Here is a 25,258-nt window from a genome sequence, read left to right as displayed (position 1 = left end):
AGAATTAATTTTACCTTCTGGTTTTTTTATAATGGCGAGGTGCTCACTTTATGGATGCTGCTGAAAATCCTCTCTCTTTCTCTCTCTCTCTCTCTTTCTCTCTCTCTTGAGAAGCCTGCTAGGATTTGAGAAGTTATATATTCTAAATTGCTTAAAGCTCTCTGAAAATTTTATAGCGTGAAACTCTGAAAGGTTCTTCTGCATCTGGATGGAAGGTGTGCCAAAGAGGGTTTTGTTTTGGTGTTTTTATACACAACTTGTTTCTCCAGCAAGTTGTGTTTTTATCTGTGGGTTTTAACATGTCTTATATATAAGCCTCTAGATGACCTTCAAGCAATGTGTGTATTTATTGAAAGAGAGAGAGAGAGGAGTAAACCTGGAGTGTAGCTGGAATTCAACCAGAGAACCACTGGGACTTAGGCTATATTAAATAGGGATTTTTCTCTGCATCAAACCAGATCAGAGGATGATGTGATGTTAGGAGAAAAGAATTGACATTATCCTGATTTAAATTCCAGCTCTCCTCAAAGGAGCTACTTGATGAAGGTGAAAGGAGAAGTAGGGACATGACCATGCAGAAGGTCATGTCCCCACAAGCAATCTCTCACCTGGTGAGGTTTTCTTCAAAGGAACCTGTGGGGAGCAGGTTTAACCCCAATCTTCTTCTTCCCAGATGTTGATTTGAAAGATGAAAAGAGGGGAAATCCATCCGCCGACTCTCCTTAGCATCTGATTTGATCATCTCCCATAATGTTGTTGTCTCCTTCTTCTTCTTCCTCTTCCTCTTCCTCCTCCTCCTCCTCCTCCTCCTCCTCCTCTTCTTCTTCTTCTTCTTCCCCTTCCTCCTCCTCATCCCCCTTCTTCTTCTTCTTCTTCTTGTTCTTCCTCTTCCACTTCCACTTCCTCCTCCTTCTCTTCTTCTTCTTCTTCCCCTTCCTCCTCCTCCTCCTCCCCTCCTAGTCCTTCTTCTTCCTCTTCCTCCTCCTCCTCCTCCTCCTCTTCTTCTTCTTCCTTCTTCCTTCTTCCTTCTTCCTTCTTCCTCCACCTCCTCCTTCCATTTCCATCATCGGAAGTTGGCGATCACGTTGGGATAATATCATGCAGTGAAGAAATCTGCATTTTGGTTTTCACCCATGTCCCTTCTCTCGGATGAAAGCAGATTGAGTTTTGCCATCTGTTTCGATGCAGAAGATGACTCTGGTGGACATTTCATGGATGGTGTCCTTGTGTCCTTCTAGCGATGAGGCAGCCAAGGAACAAGTGTCCATGCACTGTCTCTGGGTAATAATGTCTCCCTCAGACACCATTCTCCCTTGGTTCTCCTGAGTCTATCAAATGTCTAAAAAAACCTCCAGACTGAGGCACAATTTTTCTCTTGTGTGTCACAAAACTTTCTGTCATGCAATCTTGAGTGTTGTCTTCAGGGTTGGTTGAGGCAAAAGGTAGAAAACCAGGCAATTCCAGAGACACACATTGAAGAGGTAAAAAGTAAGGATGAAGTAAAAATATGCCTATGATAAAATGAAGTGGACTCTCTTTTTCTGTCAAGATTAGGTTTAGGCCTATAAAAACGCTGGAATAAGTTATTCTAGCAATGCAAATTGCTTTCCTGGTATTGTTGCACTGTTTACAGATCCGTTGAACTAGAAGTCATGCAGAGTATTTTTTTAAAAAACACACAATGTATTAATTTCTTGCTTACATTGTTCCCCTCCTATATTGGTAAATAAAATGCATACAAAATGCTTCAGTATTGCCATTTAGTTGAGTCACCTTTCTAACTCTCTCGTACACCAATTTTGGGATTCTGTTCCCCCCCCCCCCGCGCATTTTAAGAAAGAACTGAAGTTTTAGCAGTTGCTGGTGAATTAATGCAAAGTTATAGAACAAAATGCCCTCCCCACCTAAGCTTATAAGTTATGTATGCCGTGTTAGGAAATGATTGAGAACCGAACGGAGAAACAAAATCTTTTATCGTTAGAATAATCTCGGTCATTGGTCTGTGTGTTTTTTTTAATGCAATCTATTGCTTTATCACCATTTATTTTTAGGCCGTTTTCTATAATTCTGTAATGTTCGTAAGAATTTTTAACAGGATAATTTCTATGCTAAAGTGCCCTTTACAATCATTTTTACAATGCTATTGCACGTCCTACTGCATCCAAATTACCCTGGGTTTTTATTTATTTCCACAACATGATAACTCAACGAATTCAAAGGCAAATACCGAACAGAAGCTTCGAGGCGATCTTTGATATTTAAAGAGGGATGAAAGAAACACCTTTTTTTCTCAGGTAGCAGCTCAAAGTTGATATTCAAAAAAAATAGAAAGAAAGAAAGAAATGTCCTTCGCCTTTGTATCGGCTCTGAACGTGGAAGGAAATACGTGGACATTTTCAAAGAGATAAATCTGTTTCGCTTCTCAGATCTCGAAGCCGCTTGATTTTTAATGCAGTGTCATGATACCTAAATTGATGGACTGTAGTTACTGAAGTTGTAACTCGTCCCGTGATGTAAATCTTTGTCAAATGTTATTCCAGATCCAGGGAAATATTCATCCACATGCCATTATCATTCTCCGGAACACCAGTGGGATGGAACTTCTACTAGCTTATGAAGATGAAGGAGTCTACCTGAACATCTACGGGCACTTCTCCAAAGAAAACATTTTGCAGTGGGGGGAAATGCCCACATCAGTAGGTACGTACGAACGGACTGCGAGTAGAAGACCCACAAGAACCAAGATTTCCCTGCATGTGGGAATGTGTCACTGATTGCGAATGTGCTCAGGTTTGTTTGCAGCTCCTCGTCTAAACATGTTTTGGGCACCTACCATACATGGGAGTGAGTGGTGGGATGCAAATATTTTTACTAGCGGTTCTGGGGTGTGGCTTGGTGGGCGTGGCATGGCTTGGGCGTGGCAAGGGAAGAATACTGCAAAATCTCCATTCCCACCCCACTCCTGGGGAAAGGATATTGCAAAATCTCCATTCCCTCCCCACTCCTGGGGGAAGAATACTGCAAAATCTCCATTCCCACCCCACTCCTGGGGAAAAGATACTGCAAAATCTCCATTCCTACCCCACTCCAGGGGGAGGATATTGCAAAATCTCCATTCCCTCCCCACTCCTGGGGGAAGGATACTGCAAAATCTCCATTCCCACCCCACTCCAGGGGAAGGATACTGCAAAATCTTCATCCCCTCCCCACTCCTGGGGGAAGAATACTGCAAAATCTCCATTCCCACCCCACTCCTAGGGAAAAGATACTGCAAAATCTCCATTCCCACCCCACTTCAGAGGAAGGATACTGCCAAATCTCCATTCCCTCCCCACTCCAGGGGAAGGATACTCCAAAATCTCCATTCCCTCCCCACTCCAGGGGAAGGTTATTGCGAAATCCCCATTCCCTCCTGATCAGCCGGGACTTGGGAGGCAGAGAATAGAAGAGGGTAGGGCCAGTCAGAGGTGGTATTTACCGGTTCTCTGAACTACTCAAAATTTCCACTACCTGTTCTCCAGAACTGGTCAGAACCTGCTGAAACCCACCTCAGATGGGAGTGGACAAATCACATTGACTCCTGTTCCTTCGAAGTCCTTGGTGCTTCTTGGTTGTTTTCTTACAGATGTTTCATTACCCAGCTGCCCTGGTACATTACATCAGTGCTAGAAGGGAGTGGGGTTTGCAAAGAGGAGGAGAAGGGGCCCTCGTAGGCCTCTGAGTATGGTTGTTTTCTTGTAGACCTTTCATCGCCCAACTAAATGTTATTCCAAATTTGTTTTTTGTTTTTTTCAAGAGGCAAAATGAATTTTCTGAAAGCACCTTTGGCATTAGCCAATTATTATTATTATTATTTATTATTTATTTGATTTCTATACCGCCCTTCTCCCGAAGGACTCAGGGCGGTGTACAGGCAAAAATAAAACAGACAGTACAATATATAATTTAAAATGCAATTAAAAAACTTATTTTAAAATTGGCCTGAAAATTAAAATATACAGTGAGCTAAAACCCCGTTTAAAATTAGTTAATAAAAATTTTAAAAATTTGATAAAAATTCAATTTAAGACAGCCCCGCGCAAATAAAAAGATGCGTCTTCAGTTCGCGACGGAATGTCCGAAGGTCAGGTATTTGGCGTAAACCTGGGGGAAGTTCGTTCCAGAGTGTGGGAGCCCCCACAGAGAAGGACCTTCCCCTGGGGGCCGCCAGCCGGCATTGCTTGGCGGACGGCACCCTGAGAAGTCCCTCTCTGTGAGAGCGTACGGGTCGGTGGGAGGCATGTGGTAACAGCAGGCGGTCCCGTAAGTACCCAGGCCCTAAGCCATGGAGCGCTTTAAAGGTCGTAACCAGCACCTTAAAGCGCACTCGAAAGGCCACAGGCAGCCAGTGCAGTCTGCGCAGGAGAGGTGTTATATGGGAGCTACGCGGAGCTCCCTCTATCACCCGCGCAGCTGCATTCTGGACTAACTGAAGCCTCCGAGTGCACTTCAAGGGGAGCCCCATGTAGAGAGCATTACAATAATCCAGGCGAGAGGTAACGAGTGCATGAGTGACCGTGCACAAGGCATCCCGATCAAGGAAGGGGCGCCTTCCTTGATCGGGATGACAACTTCATCCTGACAACTTCAGCGGTTGGAGGGAAGTGAGGTTTGCAAAAAGGAAGAGAAGAAGACTGTGAGGTCCTTGGTGCTCTCTTAGTGTGCTTATATTCTTGCAGACATTTCATTACCCAACTAGGTAACAACTTCAGGGGTAGAAGGAATGGGTCTTGCTCTTTGTTTAAAGAACCGAACAGAGCTTCTCCAGCAGCCAACATCCAGATAAGCAGGGATTAAGGCCAGACAAACAGTCAAGCGGAAAACAAGTCCTTATCACAGAACTACCAAGGAGAAAAACACATTCCCACCAACGCTGGCAGGACAAGCTACTGTATATAAATAGAGAGCACACATCGCACACTTTAATACTGATGGTGTTACCTAGTTGGGTAATTGAAACCCCTGCAAGAAAACGGCCAAGCTTAGAAAGCAGCAAGGACCCCGAAGTTCAGCCCTGAGCTACAAATATTCTTTTTTCTTGTTACAAGTCAAGTTACTTCCTCTTCGGTGTTGCCATTGTCACAATACTTCTTCACTTTCCCAATGATTTATCTTTTTAAAATTAAGAATCAGAACGGCATGGAATAATTAACACACGTCAAGGCAATTGTCCTCCCTGGTACATTAACGTTTAACACTGCATAATGTCAAGTTCTCGCATCTGACAATCTAGCATTAGCTGCCAGGTGGGAAGTTCTCAGAGATAAAAGTACTATTAGCGAGTGGATTTTAGACGAGAAAAATCCTAGGTTTTGGTATCGAAACCTGTCTGTAAATTTTGAAAATATATCCCGGAGGAAGCAGGCTAGGTTACACCTCGCTATAATAATATTGGAAGGAACCTGGAATGCTGTAGATTTTTTTTTTTCTATTTTGGTAATATGTGCAGCTGATAAGGCAGAATATTTGATTTTTTTTTTTCTATTAAAGTAGAGAATTGCCTCCCAGCTGCTTCAGAAACCAGGTCTGAGTTTGGAAAGGAAGAGCAAGGATGGAAGCAACAGAGGCAGGAAAAAAAAAAACTCAGGATCGATGAACTGTAATAAATGTTGAACGAAAAGAAAAAAGACATTTTTAGAAAAAAAGAAAAAAGCAGCTTTCCCCCCCCCCTCCTAAAAGGGCCATCTTTGTTTTTCGCTAAACATTGCTTACGGTTCAAGGGGGGGCCTCTGTTGTTATTTTTTTGAGGAAATGTTTTCTCAAGTATGAACAGATATCCAGACAAGGGTAAAAGCCACACACTGTTTCAGGAGGCTATTCAATCAATCAGAATAGAGCTGGAAGGGACCATGGAGGTCTTCTAGTCCAGCCCCCTGCTCAAGCAGGAGAACCAGTGGTGGGATTCAGCCAGTTTGCACCACTTCGGGAGAACCGGTTGTTAACTTTCTGAGCAGTTTGGCAAACTGATTGTTGGGAGAAATCATTAGGGCAGAGAACCGGTTGTTAAATTACTTGAATCCCACCACTGCCTATAATCATTATTATTATTTATTATTATTATTATTTGTTAAATTTTTATACCGCCCTTCTCCCGAAGGACTCAGGGCGGTGTACAGCCAAAGATAAAACACAATACATATACAATTAAAACCAACAATTAAAACCTAGCAAATTACAAAAGGCTGATAATTAAAAGTTTAAATTTAAAATTATAAAAGATTTTAAAAAACCCAATAAAAACCCCAGTTTAAAATTAAAACTATTAAAACCATTATGCCAGTCCCGCTTGAATAAATAAATATGTTTTTAGCTCACGACGGAAGGTCCAAAGATCAGGCACTTGACGTAGGCCAGGGGGAAGTTCATTCCAGAGCGTCGATGCTCCAACAGAGAAGACAAACGGCTGCCCAGTCCCTTCTTAAAAACCTCCAATGATGAACGACCCACAACTTCTGGTGGCAAGCCGTTCCACTGGTTAATTGTCCTCACTGTTAGGAAGTTTCTCCTTAATTCCAACTTGCTTCTCTCCTTGATTTAAGTTTCCATCCGTTGTTTCTTGTCTTGCCTTCTGGTGCTTTGGAAAATAAGTTGAGTGCACCCCCACCCCTAATTCTGACTTATTTCGACCAGCTGCTGCGTCATGAACGCTACCGATAAAAGAAAGCAATTTGCAAAAAAATTAACCGGCGGAGAGGAATAAAATGATCAATATAGTTCAAGAAATGAAACATATCGAGGCTCTTTAAGAATTTAAGGCAGGCTAGACTGGTGGAGTCGTGCTAGTAATTGGAACAAGGAAAGTTAACTCCGAAGGGAAATTAAAGTGGTGAAGCTGCTGTATTTAAATTGTTGACTCTTCAAAAGATGCAGAGCTGAAATGCAGGGACAAGCATACTTTGAAAACAAGACGAATATTAGGAATATCATTAGAAATTGACCTCTCTCTCTCTCTCTCTTTTTTTTAATTCAATCAGTTTGGGTAACGGTACACTGTGAGTTTTATAACATGTGTGCCTTCTCTGAAATTTAGGGATGGGGCAGTATATTTTTTTTCTCGATCCCCAAGATAACCCATGGAATTAGCGGCATGGCTGCACCGATTTTTCTAATGGAAGATAATCTCTGTAGCTCGGGGTTGAACTGTGGAGGCCTTGCTGGTCTCTTAGCTTGGTAGTTGCCTCGCAGATATTCCAGTACCTGGCTAGGTAACCTCCTCAGGGCTAGTGAGGGTGGGGTTTGCTCTCGGTTTAAAACCAGAACGTATCCACTCCAGCAGCAAATGCCCAGGTAAGCAGGGATGGACACCAGAACAAACAATCAAGCAGAAAACAATACCTTGACCTGGATTTAGATTACTCATGGAATTAAGAGCATGGTTGCACCAATTTTTCTAATGGAAGATTACCCTGTAGCTCAGGGTTGAATTGCAGAAGCCTTGATGGTCTCTCAGTTTGGTAGTTTTCTTGAAGACATTTCATTACCTGACTAGGTAACCTCATCAGAGCTAGTTAGGATGGTGTTGTTCAAGACCAGAACACATGCTATCCAGTAGCCAACACCTGGATAAGCAGGGATTGATGCCAGACAAACAATCAAGCGGAAAACAATACCTTGACCTGGATTTAGATTACCCATGGAATTAAGAGCATGGTTACAATTTTGAATCCCACCACTACTGACTAGGTAACATCATCAGTGCTAGAAGGAAATGGGGTTTGCTCTTTGTTTACGCCAGAACACATCCTCTCCAGCAACCAACTCCAGATAAGCAGGGATTAACACCAGGCAAACAATCCAGCAGAAAACCATACCTTGATCTAGGTACGACCAAGGAAAAAAAAAACAGCTGGGTAGGGAAACACACTATAGGCTTCATTCCCCCCACCCCCTGCCAGCTATATCGCAGAGATCAGAAGACCTAAGCAACAGATGCCATCATCTATTTATAGGAAACCGCAGCTCTGGGATTGCAGCCTGGTGATCGAACGATAGAAGGGGCAAGCTCAGACTTGACTCGGCGGGAACAAACAGTCCGTATTTTTGGATGCCCGTCAACATCTGGAAATGTTATCTAACCAGTTATTTATGAAAGCGTTTCTCTCCTTATGTCAGCTAGAAAGCTTTCCCTGTGCGGTTCATATGAGCCACACGGTCCCTGGCCTTGAGTTTCGGATTGAAAAAGGTGGCGATAATAGAGAGAGAGAGAGGAAAAGAGGGATGTGCAAAGAATACCCTTCGTCTGTATATCGCAGACGGAGGGTAATTCACTTTGAGTTGATGGGTGGGTGGGTAGGTGAGTTGTTTGTTTGTTTGTTTGGTTGGGTTGGTTGATTGGTTGGTTGGTTGGTTGGTTGGTTGGTTGGTTGGATTGGTTGGTTGGTTGGGTTGGTTGGTTGGTTGGGTTGGTTGATTGTTGGTCGGTTGATCGATCAGTCGGTTAGTCGATTGTTTATTCGATTTCGGTAGTCACCCATCTTAGTAAATGATTCTGGGCGGCTTACAATCCAGAACATCTACAATTAAAAACTCTACAGTTTAAACCTCTACAATTAAACAAAAAAAATCTACCCTTTAAAAAAATAAAAATTTAAAAACATTTAAAAACAACAAACAATAAGAAAAACCGTAAAAAGCGTTCAAAACCATAGAAAGCATTAAAACATCAAATTCGAGGTACACACGAGAGCCAAAAAGTTGGGCGGTTAACAATATAGTGAGGAAACAAACAAACACACAACACACACACACACACACACACACACACACACCCCTTCTTCATTCTGTGTTAAGAACATTATTCTTCTATCTAGTTAAGTATATATCTAGGTTACATTTCCCCATCTGCGAAAGGGTTGGGAGCAGAATTTGAAAAACACCCACAATGTGGCTCCAGGTATAATGTGTAAGACATATGTCCAGGCTAAAGCCAAAGTCGCACAAGATTGTAATTCTTCTTGTTATCAGATGGAGCCTTCTGCGAATGCCAGAAATGGATTGGGGCGGGCGGGGGGCGGGCGGGGAGATTACTATTGCCAAGAGCTTCCCCGTGAAGAGAGCCATTTATTTAGCCCTTTCTCTGCCACTTGTCTTTGTTTCTGTGGTTTTTCTTTTTGAAGAAAAAAACTCCATTAACTGTTTCTTTCTTTCTTTCTTTTTCTCTTCTAAAAGCTTATCTTCAATCCAATCAGGTGATGGGCTGGGGCGAGAAAGCAATTGAACTGCGTGCTGTGGAAACGGGATGCCTGGAAGGCGTGTTTATGCACAAGAAAGCTCAGAAGCTAAAATTTCTCTGAAAGAAATGATAAGGTATATATGGTGCAGAGGTTGGGAGGTGGTGGTGGTGGAGGAGAGATTCGTCCACCCCTTGCATCAGAAAGAGGAGTCTGGTATTTTCTAGTTGTGTTCCTAGAGAGAGGAAAAGAGGGATGTGCAAAGAATACCCTTCGTCTGTATATCGCAGACGGAGGGTAATTCACTTTGAGTTGATGGGTGGGTGGGTAGGTGAGTTGTTTGTTTGTTTGTTTGGTTGGGTTGGTTGATTGGTTGGTTGGTTGGTTGGTTGGTTGGTTGGATTGGTTGGTTGGTTGGGTTGGTTGGTTGGTTGGGTTGGTTGGTTGGTTGGGTTGGTTGATTGTTGGTCGGTTGATCGATCAGTCGGTTAGTCGATTGTTTATTCGATTTCGGTAGTCACCCATCTTAGTAAATGATTCTGGGCGGCTTACAATCCAGAACATCTACAATTAAAAACTCTACAGTTTAAACCTCTACAATTAAACAAAAAAAATCTACCCTTTAAAAAAATAAAAATTTAAAAACATTTAAAAACAACAAACAATAAGAAAAACCGTAAAAAGCGTTCAAAACCATAGAAAGCATTAAAACATCAAATTCGAGGTACACACGAGAGCCAAAAAGTTGGGCGGTTAACAATATAGTGAGGAAACAAACAAACACACAACACACACACACACACACACACACACACACACACACACCCCTTCTTCATTCTGTGTTAAGAACATTATTCTTCTATCTAGTTAAGTATATATCTAGGTTACATTTCCCCATCTGCGAAAGGGTTGGGAGCAGAATTTGAAAAACACCCACAATGTGGCTCCAGGTATAATGTGTAAGACATATGTCCAGGCTAAAGCCAAAGTCGCACAAGATTGTAATTCTTCTTGTTATCAGATGGAGCCTTCGCTGCGAATGCCAGAAATGGATTGGGGCGGGCGGGGGGCGGGCGGGGAGATTACTATTGCCAAGAGCTTCCCCGTGAAGAGAGCCATTTATTTAGCCCTTTCTCTGCCACTTGTCTTTGTTTCTGTGGTTTTTCTTTTTGAAGAAAAAAACTCCATTAACTGTTTCTTTCTTTCTTTCTTTTTCTCTTCTAAAAGCTTATCTTCAATCCAATCAGGTGATGGGCTGGGGCGAGAAAGCAATTGAACTGCGTGCTGTGGAAACGGGATGCCTGGAAGGCGTGTTTATGCACAAGAAAGCTCAGAAGCTAAAATTTCTCTGCGAAAGAAATGATAAGGTATATATGGTGCAGAGGTTGGGAGGTGGTGGTGGTGGGAGGAGAGATTCGTCCACCCCTTGCATCAGAAAGAGGAGTCTGGTATTTTCTAGTTGTGTTCCTAGAAGAGAGAGGAAACATCTTCTGGTTGAAGAACCTTCTGAGAACCTTCTAAGAACCTTGATAGAAGATGAAATTTCCCCCACATTGTAGTTTACGCCAATGTTGGAGGGGGTGGTAGGGAATCCATCCACCCCTTGCTCCAAAAGAGGAGTGTGGTGTTTTTAGTTGTGCTCCTAGAAGAGAGGCAGAAGGTCTTCTGGTTGAAGAACCTTCTGAGAACCTTGATAGCAGACTGGATTTTCCCCACATTGTAGTTTATTGGGAAGAGTGGTAGGGAACTCATCCACCCCCTTGCTCCGGAAGAGGAATCTGGTGCTTTTACTTGTGCTCCTAGAAAAGAGACAGAAGGTCTTCTACTTGAAAAACCTTGTGAGAACCTTGACAGAAGACTAGATTTTCCCCACATTGTAGTTTATGCAGACGTTGGAAGGGGTGGTAAGGAATTCATCCACCTCTTGCTCCAGAAGAGGAGTCTGGTGTTTTTAGTTGTGCTCCTAGAAGAGAGAGGATACATCTTCTGGTTGAAGAACCTTCTGAGAACCTTGATAGAAAATGAGATTTCCCCCACATTGTAGTTTATACAGACGTTGGGAGGGGTGGTAGGGAATTCATCCACCCTTTGCTCCAGAAGAGGAGTCTGGTGTTTTTAGTTGTGCTCCTAGAAGAGAGGCAGAAGGCCTTCCGGTTGAAGAACGTAGTGACAATCTGGAGTTTTTCCTCCATATCGTCTACGGAGCAAGGTGGCTCATGAGGTTAGGGCACTGGGCTGACAATTGGCAGGCTTGTGTTCGAGACCTGGTTGCCGCTACAGGCTAGCTAGGGCGAGCTCCTGTCATACCCTCCAGCTCTTGCTGCCCCCTCAGTTTGAAAGTGGATGACCTCAAGTAGATAAATGGGTACCACTTCAGTGGGAAACTTCATGGGGTGGTGAAAGGAGCGCCTGATTGGGTATCTCTCGGACAAACGGTGATACCGCCGTTTGATCTTTTGAACCCGGAAGCACTTTGGGGCTCCCGACATGACTATAGTAATTGTCCCTCTACGATAGTTTCCTAATGTGCTGAAACTTCAACCCTCACTGTTTTTGTAGGGCGGACAGTTTGGGATCAAAATATCTGGAAGACACCAGCTAGGAAAACCCTTGGAGATTGTTCCTCACTCCACAAGCGTTGTTAGATCTTTGGAAAATGTCCTCCATTTGTTGACCGAAAGGAATAAATATACCGTACTTTTCGTAGTATCAGACACACTTTCCCCCCCCCCCTAAAAGAGGGTGAAAATGTTGGTGCGTCTTATACACTGAATACAGCCATTTTTGGCCTCCCGAAACCCAACCACCCCCACCCCACCCCCGCGCATCCCATTTTCACCAAAAACAGGCCCATTTTTTTGCGAAAACGGGACACGTAGAGGGTTTAGGAGGCTTGCAGAGTACTCCTGGTGGCCAGAGAGGGAAAAAACCAGAAAAGCAGAGGCCAAAAACTAATTTTTTTATTTTATTTTGTCACAACAGTATATATAAGCATAAGCATGAAACAACCATACAACATATAAGCGTATATATATATAATGAAAGGAAACAATAGGACAGGAACGGTAGGCACTTTTGTGCTCCCTTATAGTCCTCTTAGGAATGGGGTGAGGTCAATAGTAGACAGTTTTTGGTTAAAGCTTTGGGGATCTTGGGAAGAGACCACAGAGTCAGGTAGTGCGTTCCAAGCGTTAACAACTCTGTTACAAAAGTCATATTTTCTGCAATCAAGATTGAAGCGGTTAACATTAAGTTTGAATCTATTGTTTGCTCTTGTGTTATTGCGATTGAAGCTGAAGTAGTCTTCAACAGGAAGGATATTGCAATAGATGATTCTGTGTGTTAAAACACAGGTCTTGTCGGAGTCGGCGGAGTTCTAAGTTTTCTAATCCCAGGATTTCGAGTCTGGTGGAATAAGGTTTTCTTTTCTTTTTATTCTTTTCTTGTCTTCCTCTTCGAAATCTTTTTTTTTTTTTTGTAAAAAAGTTTTATTTCCATTTTCCAACAACCTATTCAATATACAGTCTCTTATTCAACATTAGTCATTAACTTTCATTTGTTACTTATTCGGACCTGCCCAGGTACCACTTCCTTCCTTAACAAACCTTTCCTCCTCCCTTCTCTACTTTCTTCTACTTTCTTCATCCTTCCTCTCCTTCGCTTTTCTACATCCTCTCCTCCTTCCCTACTCTTCTCTTCCACCCTTTCTAACCCTCTCTCTTTCCCCTTTCTTCTTCCTCTCCTTTCCCCCTTTTCTACCTCTCTCTTTCCTACCTACTTTCTTCCTTCACTCTCTCCTCTCCCTTTCCATTCCCTTCTGAAATGGCAGCTGAGCAGCCCCGATTTCATTTCAAATTATTTCTATTTCTTAATTACATATCTTCAATCATTCCTTTACATTGATCCTTCATCTCCTCCGATCTTCCTCTTGGAAATCTTGGTGCATCTTATAGTCTGAAAAATATGGTACATCCTTTCATTTCATTGTAGCTCAGGTGGCCTTTTCACAGAATCTCCCTTTGAGCAGAGACGCCTAAAAATGGCATTCCCCCCCCCCCTTGTGTTCAGTGCTCTAAGTTTCCTATAAGGAAGACAAAGGCCAAAAGATCAGGAGCCATTAACTTTTTATTATCTCAGGTTTTCAAATAGTTGTAATTATTTGCCTTAGGCAATGTCATTCCAGAAAGGGGAAGGGAAAAAAACAACAACATAAGCAGAACGGCAAAGACTCCATCAGATGATGATTAACATATTGAACAAGCCAAAATGAAGAGGTCTCAACGCTGCCGAATGTTTCAAATTGGGATTTATTTGCAAATATTTAAGTTGAGCGAAGGCAAACCGCAGACGTGCTAACTGTACATAAACAACGTTGGCAGTCCGGTCTATACGACGAAGACTTCATGTAGAAGTTTCCATGTTTAGCATCTCTTACGTCGGCCAAGAATCCTGTTTGAAAGTCTGGCTGTATTCAGCAATCGTAATACAGTAAAAAAAATAGGGACCACCTTTGGTGGGAAGGGAACAGCGTTCCGTGCGCCTTTGGCGTTGAATCATGCCAGCCACATGACCACGGAGACGTCTTCGGATAGCGCTGGCTCTTCGGCTTTGAAACGGAGATGAGCACCGCCCCCTAGAGTTGGCAATGACTAGCACATCTGTGCGAAGGGAACCTTTACCTTTAATACAGGTAGTCCTTGAACTTACAACTTTTCACTTAGTGACCATTCAAAGACGACACTGAAAAAAAGCGACTTATGTCCTTTTTTCGTACGTAAAACGGTGGCGGCATCCCAGTGGTCACGTGATCAAAATCCGGATGTTTGGCAACTGACTCATGTTTATGACGGTCGGTATGTCCCGGGGTCAGGGGAATCCCCTTTTGCGACCTTCTGACAAGCAAAGTCAACGGGGACTTTAAACCAGGTTCGCTTAACAACGGGTTACGAACTTGACAATTGGCGGTTTGAATCCCTAGTATCAGTCTCCTGCATGAGCAAGGTCCCTTCCAACTCTCGTTACTGTTACCCGGGGCACGAACGGTCGTAAAAATGGGGAAAGACTCCCTTAACAAATGTTGTGGCTCCCGCCCCCGAACCTGGCCCCATGCCCGAAAGTGCCTTGGAGCTGGGCCTGCTGCCGGAAAGTGACTCGGAGCCAGGCCTGCTGCCAGAAAGTGATTTGGACAGTGAGGGGGAAGGGCCATCAGGACTTACCTCGGAAGCACCGGCCTCCCTGGATCAGCTCCAGGAGCCAGAAGCAGGCCAAGCGAAAGAGATAACGAGGCCTCCTTCTCCTGACTCTTTCCCCCCCCCAGGCCACGCCTGCAGACCCAGCTGATAGCAATCAGGCTTAGCTGAATCCTAGGTTTCGTAGGCAGGAGAGAAGGGAACAACAGAAGCAGGGGAGGGGCAGGCCTAGGAAGTGCTGAGTCATGGAGCCACACCCCACAGGATATAAAAGGCAGCAAGAGCTGGTGTGTCTCTTTGTATCAGGCAAATCCACGGATTGACTAGAGCTGAAGGTTGTGACTCACCAGCGTCTTGGCAGCCAACGAGGGCTCTTGGCAGGCGCTGGCTCTTTTGCTGCCAGAGCTGATAAGAGCTGGCAAATTAAGCCATCGTTCGGACAGAGGCGAGGAGGACATAACAACAAATGTCTCACTTTAGCAGTGTAAAATCTGGGTTCAGTTGCGATTGTAGTTCAAGAACTGCCTGTATTTTTTTGATCTAGCACTTTGGATCCAAGTGTTCCTGTTTATACATTTTGGCTTAAATGAAGCAGGCTTCATGTTTATAAATTTTGAAGTACACGCACTGTTATCAGGTTACGCTCAATAATTTTCTTTTTTAAAAAGGTAGAGTGACTCTTTTCTTATCTCTCTCTCTCTCTCTCTCTCTCTCCCTTCAAGGTATTTTTTGCGTCAGTTCAGTCTGGTGGCAGCAGCCAAATTTACTTTATGACACTGGGCCAAAATATCCTGTTCAACTGGTAAATGACTTTGGAATGAAGGAAGTGAAGATCTGACTTTCCCAATTTCTATGAGCCATCTAAAGCTTAAACCCATTTCAGAAGTTGCCCACCCTCCCCTCGTTCCTGCAACGAAAAGGAAAAGAAAACCCTGCGATCCTCTATAGAACATCCATATATTGCGGATGGTACACCACTCTTGCAAGTGTATTGTTTAAAATTTGTCTGTTGTGCCTCGCTCGCCACCCTCCCCCCCCGCCGCAGCCGGGCCCCTCTCATCTCCTGCTATCTCAGCCAGAGACTGATAGTACAGAAGAATGTCCTGGCATGCCTCCAGCCCCCAGCCCTGGCACCATGCCCGGACAAACCGAGCGAACAAACCTCCCTCCGATAGCATGTGCGCCTGAAGCCAGCCATGAGCTGGGATTACCGACAGCTGGGGATGAAACGATGCAATGGATAGATCCACGCTTCCGGAGAATGGAGAGGCGACGTCAGCAAAAGGAAGGGAGGGGCAGGCCTGGATAAGTGCTGAGTCATGGAGCCACACCCCGATGGCCTATATAAAGGATCTGCTTTCTGGCATTCTTTGAGTCAGTCTAACTTGGATTGCTGAAGTCACATCCTGGTCTCCTGAGAACTCTGACAGAACTTTGGCAAAGCTGCAGAGGCTTCGCAGCCACGCTTGATATGGACTTCCCCGACCCGGCCATCAGAGGAGGAGTGGGACACGACATTGTCATCTCGGAGCACCCTTTTTTCTTTTTTTTGTTCTTTAAACAAAGCTTTTTTTGCAAAGCAGAATGGCCCTATGGAAGCCAAGCGTCTTACAAAGTATGCAATTTTTTTCTTTGTGGGCGGGGTGGGGTGGAGGTTATTATTATTATTTTTTTGCACAAAGGTTGTATGTTGTTTCGTTCAACATTCAGGCAGGGTGAGGGGGGGCCGTTTGGGGTGAAACCGGGCGCCCAGCTAGGCATATTTCCATGCGAGGTAGAGATGAAAAAAAAAAAAAGATTGGATGGGTAAATTAACAGTAAACAGTAACAGAGTTGGAAGGGATCTTGGAGGTCAACTAGGCCAACCCCCTGCTCACTCAGGAAGACCTATACTAGGGATTCGAACCACTGAACCGCCAACCTTTCTGATCAACAAGCTCAGCGTTTTAGCCACTGAGCCACCTAGCCAGGCCATTTGTTTGGTAGGGTTTCCCTCAGGGGTGAAATCTAGTTTACCTTCTCTACTGGTTCAGAAGTGCGTGTGCGCCATCGTCAAATTCGATTTTTGACCGTCTGAGCATGCGCAAAGCCTTCTGCGCTTGCACAAAGCCTTCTGCGCATGCGTGGAGGGTCAAAAATGGGTTACTTCCTGGTTAAAACCAGGAAGTAATGATGTCTGGACGGATGGGAGGAGTCTCATGCCGCGGCCGCTAGCGGTTCGCGCGAGCTGGACAGAACTAGCAGGATTTCACCAATGGTTTCCCTATTTTCCAAAAGCTTGTTTTCTCAGGTAGATCTGCCTTCTTTCCTGAACATCTGAGTAACGTCTTTGTTTGCCGAGAGATTTCACAGCCCTTGCGAAGCATTCATTCATGGCAGAATGAATTTCTCTACGGGGAGAAATTCCCAGAGGAAGTCTATGTTCTCAGCAGTTTGAGACTAGAAGTGTCCTCGGGGACATCAACACCCTGGTTTCTAGCAGATTTAGCAATTGTTTATTCCTAAGTACAGTCTCTTATCTCGTGTGTGCGACTCCATCGGATTTCTAAGGATATTCTAATCCGTATGGGTGGGGGGGAAAGTCCTTAAGAAAGTAAGACCACACCTAGAATCCTGCATCCAGTTTTGGTCACCACACTATAAAAAAAGATGTTAAGGCTCTAGAAAGAGTGCAGAGAAGAGCAAACAGGATGATGAGGGGACTGGAGGCTAAAATATATGAAGAACTGGGCCTGGCTGGTCTAGTGAAGAGAAGGACCAGGGGAGACATCATAGCAGTCTACCAATATTTGAGGGGCTGCCACAGAGAGGGGGGGGGGACGTCAAGCTGTTTTGCAAAGCACCCGAAGGCCAGACAAGGAATAATGGATGGAAACTGAACAAGGAGATATTCAACCTAGAAATGAGGAGGAATTTTCTGACAGTGAGAACCATCAACCAATGGAACAGAAGTTGCCTTTGGAAGTTGTTGGAGCTTCATCATTGGAGGCTTTCAAGAAGAGATTTGACTGCCATTTGTCAGAAAGGGTGTAGGGGCTACTGCTTGGGTGGGGCGGGGGTTGGACTAGACAACCTATAAGGTCCCTTCCAACTCTGTTAATCTGAATCTATCTAAGATGATCAAAGGCCTGGGGGCTAAAACATACGATGAACAGTTGCAGGAACTGAGCATGGCTAGTCTAGTGAAGAGAAGGAGACATGATAGCAGTTTCCAATATTAGAGGGACTGCCACAGAGAGGAAGGGGTCAAACTATTTTCCAAAGCACCTGAAGGCAGGACAAGAAACAATGGGTGGAAATTGACCAAGGAGAGATTCAACCTGGAAATAAAGAGAACTTTTCTGACAATGAGATCAACCCATGGAACAGAAGTTGCCTTCAGAAGGTGTGGGACCTTCATCACTGGAGGCTTTCAAGAAGAGACTGGACTGCCATTGGTCAGAAATGGTGTAGGGTCTCCTGCTTGGGCAGGGGGTTGGACTAGATGACCTCCAAGGTTCCCTTCCCATTCTGCTAATTTGACTAAGTTCCCCGCTCATCTTGACTTGCTCGAGCGGTCCTTAATGTTTGAAAGAGACGATTCCCACCCATCTGGGATTCAGGCCTTTCCAAATTTTTTAATTCTTAGATCTCAATGGAGAACTTTCATTTAAGCATGATGTTTCTAATGGCAGTGATAGACACAACCGTCCGTCTCAGGCCACGACGGACTTCTAACTGGAATGACCACAATGTCCCTTAACCTCACTGGGACTTTACCTGAAGCGAGAGATCCTTTCTTGAAGCTAAGTTACCTTAAAAAAAAAAATCAGGTATTTTGTATCAGTTCACGACTCCGAATGACACGCTGTGTTTTGCCACCATAAAATCTTATATTCTCAGGCTTTGCAATTCGGGTTGTACGATTTCTCAGGTTTGCAAGACTTCGCTAAAGTTTGTACGACCCGTTGGGAAAACGCACGGCACAATTTTTTGTTTTTTTAAGAGGATGAACACTTTCTGCCAAATTATTTTTATCCAAGGGAGAAGCATAATACCTGAGGACTGTGGTAGGAAGGTGGGGCATGTGAAGGATTTAAAGAGGCCCTGGGTTAAATTCCAGCATGAAATTGCCATCAGAATTATTATTATTATTATTATTATTATTATTATTATTATTATTATTATTATTCCTGAGGAAAAATTGGGTGTTATGCTTAAATGAGTTGTGCGGGTTGAGTTCCCTAGATTTCCAATTAAAGGCATATCCGAGACCTGGGCTGGGAATCTTGTCACTCTTCAAGTCTCTGGAGAAACAGTCATTGTTCAATGGAATAAAGGCTGTTAGAGGAAGAGCCGGTTGTTATATTCCTATAAAGACATAATATTTTGGAAAAGGAATTGGGAACGCAACACTGCTACAACCGGGTTGTGTTCCCAGTGTCTAGCCAGCACAGGGGAGTTTATCCAGAGGTGGGCTTCAAAAATTTTAGCAAGGGGTTCTCTGCCCAGTTGCTGGGTGGGCGTGGCCATGGTGGGCGTGGCTTAATCGGCCTCCTGCACCATGACGGGAGGGGCGTTTATGCCCTCCCCGGGCTCTGGAGGCTTTTCTCGAGCCTCCGGGAGGGCAAAAACGGCCTCCCCAGGCTCTGGAGGCCAGAAATGGGTCCATTTCTGGCCTCCAGTTTTTTTCTGGTAGGCCCGTTTTTTGCCTTGTACATGCCGCGTGGGGACTCCTGGGAGTGTTGGGGCAGGGTGGGCTAGGCTGGGCTTGACCAGCCAGGAGTGGGATTTGGGAGTTCTCCAAACTGCACAGAACCTTAGCTAGAGGTTCTCCAGAACCCCTGCGAACCCCCAGCAGCCTAGCCCTGAGTTTATCCCAAAACCAAAGACTGGGTGGGGTGAGAAACGGGGGTTTTTGTCATGAAAATTGTGGAAAGACTTCTCTTAACTTTGCTTAGCTTTCATTAAGGCAGCCAGGAGCCCCCACCCCACCCCGACAATCTTTTAAGGGTGATAATAACTTGTTTTGTTATTTATGGCGGGTTCATCTTAAAAGTAGATAACCTTTGGTTCATTCCAAGACCCACATGGTTAAGGCTGGCATTGTGCAATTTATTTTTTTCTTTCTTCGGTGTTGCCACTCACCCTGCTCACTCATGTCCTTTTTCGAGTGTTTTTATTAGTGGATCAGAACGTTAAATACAGAAATGCAAAGATAAATGAAAATAAGGTGGGGGGGGGGAAGAGAGGAGGAAAGGGAGAAGAGGAAAAAGCATAGGGTAAAGGAGAGAAGAAAAAGGAAAACATTTTGGCTTTTTTCGGCACAGTAGAATACGGTAATAACTGGCAGTCTCAACTTTTCACTTTTCATAATCATATATATTAGCCATTTCTATAACAACAAGAGGGACCTGGTGGCTCAGTGGCTAAGATGCTGAGCTTGTCGATCGGAAGGTCGCCAGTTCAGCGGTTCAAATCCTTAGTGCCGCGTAATGGGGTCAGCTCCCATGACATGTCCCAGCTTCTGCCAACCTAGCAGTTCGAAAGCACGTAAAAAATGCAAGTAGAAAAACAGGGACCACCTTTGGTGGGAAGGTAACAGTGTTCCGTGCGCCTTTGGCGTTGAGTCATGCCGGCCACATGACCACGGAGACGTCTTCGGACAGCGCTGGCTCTTCGGCTTTGAAACGGAGATGAGCACTGCCCCCTAGAGTCGGGAACGACTAGCACATACGTGCGAGGGGAACCTTTACCTTTATAACAACAAACCCATCTACCGTCCCCCTTGACTGTCTGGATTTGAAATTTGGCGGAAGATTAGGACACTTGCATTGTGTCCTAAGGAATGAGTGCTCCACGGAAGGAAGACTGGGTTGACATGGTTTACAAATGCCTTTTGTGTCGCACAATTGTGATAGGTAGTTAGGAAGTGGATGTGTGGTGAGCAGGGGTAGAATAGATTTGTCTGATTCTGGCCATCAGTCTAGTTCATTTGAAAGGGATACCATTGGTTTCTAAAGCTGATTGTTCTCGTAACGGGTGTTTCATTTCGGTTTCAAAATTGAAAGCAGACCCGAAGAATAATACTTTATTAAAAAGCGGGAAAAAACCGGGGGAAAGAGGAGGGGGTGAAAACTAGGATTTTTTGTACTGCATTCCATGATTTTTTTCCCAAATCCAAAAGCACATCTCTATGTCAGAGATAATAAGAGTGAACGAGAATAGGTGGAAACAGCTGCAATCTATCGCTTCAAAATTATTTGGCGTCTTTGTCTCCATGCTTAACATTCTCCTAGCGTTTTTTTACTCAGTAATAATAATTTTAAAAAAGCCGTTTAGAGTTTCTTGTTTTCCCAATGCTCAGATATTGGGAGAGAATGGAAACTGAAAAGTTGCAGTATTTATTTCCTCTGGAGACTTTTGTCAGAGTAATTGGGTGGAGAAAAACCTTTCAGTCACTGTTTTTTTATAACTACGGAGGTAATATCAGAACTTGATGTTTCTCCAGTTTCCAATATATATATAGGATTTATATATACTCTTCTCCAATCTGATGCCTTCCAGTTCTCTGCTATATATATATAAGTCCTATATATATATATATTTGCCTTAGGTATCTGGACAAAAACCAAGAATAAACTTTCACAGAAAGAGGATCAAATGAAGAAGGCCTCTAACTAAAAAAAGGAAAATAAAAAACAGAATAATATATATTTAACTGAACGGTTGCAACAGTAGCTGGGCTGTTATCCCTTTGTGGAGAGAATAGAAATAAGTTATGCTCTGGCTGGGCAATTCTGGGAATTGAAGTCCAGATATCTTAAAAGGGTTGCCTTGGGAATTCTGGGAGTTGAAGTCCAGATATCTTAAAGAGATGCCTGGTGAATTCTGGGTGTTGAAGTCCAAATATCTTAAAGGGCTGTTTGGGGAATTCTGGGAGTTGAAGTCCAGATATCTTAAAGGGCTGTTTGGAGAATTCTAGGAGTTGAAGTCCAGATATCTTAAAGAGATGCCTGGTGAATTCTGGGTGTTGAAGTCCAAATATCTTAAAGGGCTGTTTGGGGAATTCTGGGAGTTGAAGTCCAGATATCTTAAAAGGATTGCCTGGGGAATTCTAGGAGTTGAAGTCCAGATATCTTAAAGAGATGCCTGGTGAATTCTGGGTGTTGAAGTCCAAATATCTTAAAGGGCTGTTTGGGGAATTCTAGGAGTTGAAGTCCAGATATCTTAAAGAGATGCCTGGTGAATTCTGGGAGTTGAAGTCCAAATATCTTAAAAGGGTTGCCTGGGGAATTCTAGGAGATGAAGTCCACCCATCTCAAAGTGCTCAAAGGTTGACAAACCCAGTCGTAGATCAACGAGGAACATTTCAACGCTCAGCCCAACTAACCAGTTTATTGAAACAAAATAAATAAATAAATAAACAACCCCCCCAGGGATGCGATTTCTTATTTTCAAATCGGTTTATCTATTAAGCTGGGAGAATTGCCGCTCCATTTAGCACAACTTATGTGTTTCCCTTTCTGCTCATGCTCGGTTGCACACTTCTTCTCCAATCGGATGGCTTCCAGATGTAGCAGGGCAGCGTGTTTTCCTGCTAGCTACCCGGACAGGCTGGGGAAAATTCATTCATTTGCAAAAAAAAACAAAAACAAAACCCAGAATAAATCCCAGGAAACTTCTATGCCCAGAAGCCCAGTGACGTGTCCTGCATGCAAATCAACCATAAACCCATTTTGTAAGGTTACAGTGACATGAGATTTAATGGTGACTTACAATTCTGAAACTTAACATGCCCCAAATGTTTGTTTGTTTGTTTTTTCTCCCTCTGCTACTTTGCTAAATCAAGGCTCGTTTTCGGGGTGCCATTAGCGCTAACGAAGCGAAGCCCCTTTCTTACTCCAAGTCAATAATTAGGTAAGGTAGGACTTTTGATCCTGGGCAAGGATGGGAAGAGGGGGGTCGATTTTTCTGGATCCGTTTAAAACCGAGCGAGAAGGAATTTTGTGTGTGCACCTGTCGGGGACCCAGGTGGTTGGCTCGACAGATGCTGTCGGTGTTCTGGCGGCATGCCTCAACATCCTGGACTTGGAACAAGCAGGAGGACCGGTTTCTGAGCAAATACACCGAAGCTGGGGGGGGGGGCAATGTGCCGCTTGTTCATTTCCCAGCGTTTGAAACTCAATCCAGCAGCTGGGATTTAATCGAGTATGTTTTCCCTGAAAAGAGTGCCGTCAAATAATTTAAGCTTTAAAACAAAAGTCCTCCTAGATTTTCCGATAGTACGGAAATAAAGAGGGGGGAGGATTTTTTTTTTTTGGTTATTTTTTAAAAATTGAATTGTAGGTTTCCATGGGAAAAGAGGAAATAATTTTAAAAGCAGAATCATCCCTCCCTCCCTCCTTCTTCTCCCTTCCTCTCTTTCTCTTTCTTTCTCTCTCTCTTTCACTTTTCTCTCTCTTTTTTCTCTTTCTTTCTCTTTCATTCTCTCTTTTCTCTCCTCTCTCTTTCACTTTTTTTTTTATTTGCATTTATATCCCGCCCTTCTCCGAAGACTTAGGGCGGCTTACACTATGTTAGCAATAGTCTTCATCCTATTTGTATATTTATATACAAAGTCAACTTATTGCCCCCAACAATCTGGGTTCTCATTTTACCTACCTTATAAAGGATGGAAGGCTGAGTCAACCTTGGGCCTGGTGGGACTAGAACCTGCAGTAATTGCAAGCAGCTGTGTTAATAACAGACTGCATTAGTCTGTTGAGCCACAAGAGGCCCCTCTTTTCTCTTTCTCTTCTCTCTTTCTCTTCTGTCTTTTCTCTCTTTCTCTTTCTCTCTCTTTTCTCCATCTCTCTTCCTCTTCTCTCTCTCCCTCTCTCTCTCTCTCTGAGGAAGAGGGTGTCATTGCTTCTGAGCTTGTCGAATTCAAGCCTTAAATTAACAAGAAGTTCTGTTTTGCTTCCCTTTAATTACAAAACGCAGCACTGTGAAAAACAATCGAGATCAATAGTAGATAGTACCAAAAAAAATAAAAAGAAAAAAAACGAACAAACCCAACAAGTGTTCCAAGAAATAATCAAGCAGATGAAACGCCGCTGAGAGTATAAAGGAAGGTTAGCAGATTAAAAGAAAGAGAATGTCAGCAGAAAGCCAAATGAAGGGAAAAAAAGGACTGTTGCAATTGTAGATAGGTGTGGAAAGTACGTGGGATAGATGTTGAGAAGGTTGGTGTTTAAGGACTCGTAGCAAAGTTTTAGATCAAGGCTCTCCAACCTTGGCAACTTTAAGCCTGGAGGACTTTAACTCCCAAGCGACCAAAACTGAATGCAATATTCCAAGTGTGGCCTTACCAAGGCATTACCAAGGCACGTGTTGCTATCTTTCTCACCTATTGTATTATATGCACACAGCTATAGATGTCCAGGCCAGTCTGGATTCTGGGAGTTGAAGTTCACACCTCTTAAAAGTTGCCAAGGTTGAGAAACACTCTCTAGAGAAGGCGTCTCCAACCTTGGCAACTTTAAGACTTGTGGACTTCAACTCCCAGAATTCTGGGAGTTGAAGTCCACCAGGCTTAAAGTTGCCAAGGTTGGAGACCCCTGTTTTAGATTATAATCCTTATCGTGCGGGGGAAGGGATTGCCCGGAGAGTGAAAAGATTTCAAAACGATTGCTAACACTTAAATAAACATTTAGCCTTTCCAGATTTCAATGTATTCATTCCTAGTATTTTGTTTATTCTATTTTAAGGGTGATATATTGCACTAAGCAATGGTGTTATTTCGTATGAGGTTCTCGAGAGAGCAAAAAATATCAGTAAGTTACTGTAGGGTGGACGGCCAAAGTCCCAACAATTCCTGAAATTTCTTTAATGTGTCCAAACTCCTTGACTTACAACAGTTCATTTAGTGACCATTCCAAATGAAAACAGCACTGGAAAAAAGCGACTTATGACCGTTTTTCACACTTACGACCGTTGTAGCACACACACACCCCGCTCCGGTCAGGATCAAAATTCAGACGCTTGGCCACTGACCCGTATTTATGACGGTTGCAGTGTCTCCGCGGTCTCGTGATCCCCTTTTGTGACCAGATTCACTTACCGACCGTGCGATTAACTTAACAATTGCATTGATTCACTTAATCACGGGGGCGAGAAAAGTCGTAAAATGGGGCAAAACTCACTTAACAACCGCCTCTCTCAGCAACGGAAATTCTGGGCTCAATTGTGATCGTAAGTCGAGGACTACCTGTATGCTTGCATTTAGTCTGCGAGTGGTTTTAGCCCAAATTTGTGAGTTTAAAGCATCAGAACGTTTTTATGCTCTATGCACTATATAGAAAATGAGATTTTTTTGTGTGTGCGTGTACTATAACTTCGTAATGTCGAAATTGTATATTTGAAAATAGAAAAAATAAATAAAAATAAAGCAATATTCTGGAGAGAAAAAATGGAAGCGTATCTTTTCAAACACGGTTATGCTGGCTTTTTTTGCTTTTTTTTTCCCCTTTTCTTTTATAAAACGGCCAGAATAACTGAGCTTCGCCCTTGTTTTGCTCGCTTTTTCTCTTTTGTATCAGCATATTTTGGAAGCCATAAATTGTATGGAAGGTTTGGACTGAAGCATGAAAGGTAAATAGGATAAATAATATATTGAGTTGGTCCTTGAAAGGGAACTCCAGTGTGTATCCACAAAAGTCTTGCGATGTTGTGAAAGGAAACGCTTTGATTTCAAGGAAGTGACCGAAAAATTACCTGCCCTCCCATACACACGAACACACACACAAAATGCATACAAATACAGGTAAGCCCTCGACTTAACAATAGTTCATTTAGTGACTATTCAAAGATACAACTGCACTGAAAAAAGTGACCTAC

General features: G+C 43.5%; 1 protein-coding gene and 1 long non-coding RNA gene across 7 annotated transcripts in view; both read left to right on the top strand.

Annotated features, from left to right (window-relative positions):
• Positions 1-9,343, top strand: part of NRK (Nik related kinase) — a 106,841-nt gene extending 97,498 nt beyond the window's left edge. For 5 of the 6 annotated variants that reach the window (XM_058196549.1, XM_058196552.1, XM_058196550.1 and 2 more), the window contains 2 exons: positions 2,541-2,700; positions 9,208-9,343. In XM_058196549.1, coding sequence (XP_058052532.1) covers positions 2,541-2,700; positions 9,208-9,332 — 285 coding nt within the window. In that variant the 3' untranslated portion in view covers positions 9,333-9,343. Of the gene's footprint in view, positions 1-2,540; positions 2,701-9,207 lie in introns of those variants that run through there. The other variant, XR_009156676.1, reaches the window with a different exon arrangement.
• A 285-nt stretch (positions 9,344-9,628) lies between these two features.
• On the top strand, positions 9,629-21,817 carry LOC131204917 (uncharacterized). The gene is made up of 2 exons (XR_009156677.1): positions 9,629-10,576; positions 15,121-21,817. It is a non-coding gene; the product is annotated as an uncharacterized LOC131204917 (long non-coding RNA).
• Positions 21,818-25,258: the final 3,441 nt, after the last annotated feature.

The sequence above is a fragment of the Ahaetulla prasina genome, chromosome 11, assembly GCF_028640845.1.
Source record: "Ahaetulla prasina isolate Xishuangbanna chromosome 11, ASM2864084v1, whole genome shotgun sequence".
NCBI lineage: Eukaryota > Metazoa > Chordata > Lepidosauria > Squamata > Colubridae > Ahaetulla > Ahaetulla prasina.
Note: the sequence above shows the minus strand (reverse complement) of the source record. Positions and strands in the feature narration are given on the sequence as shown.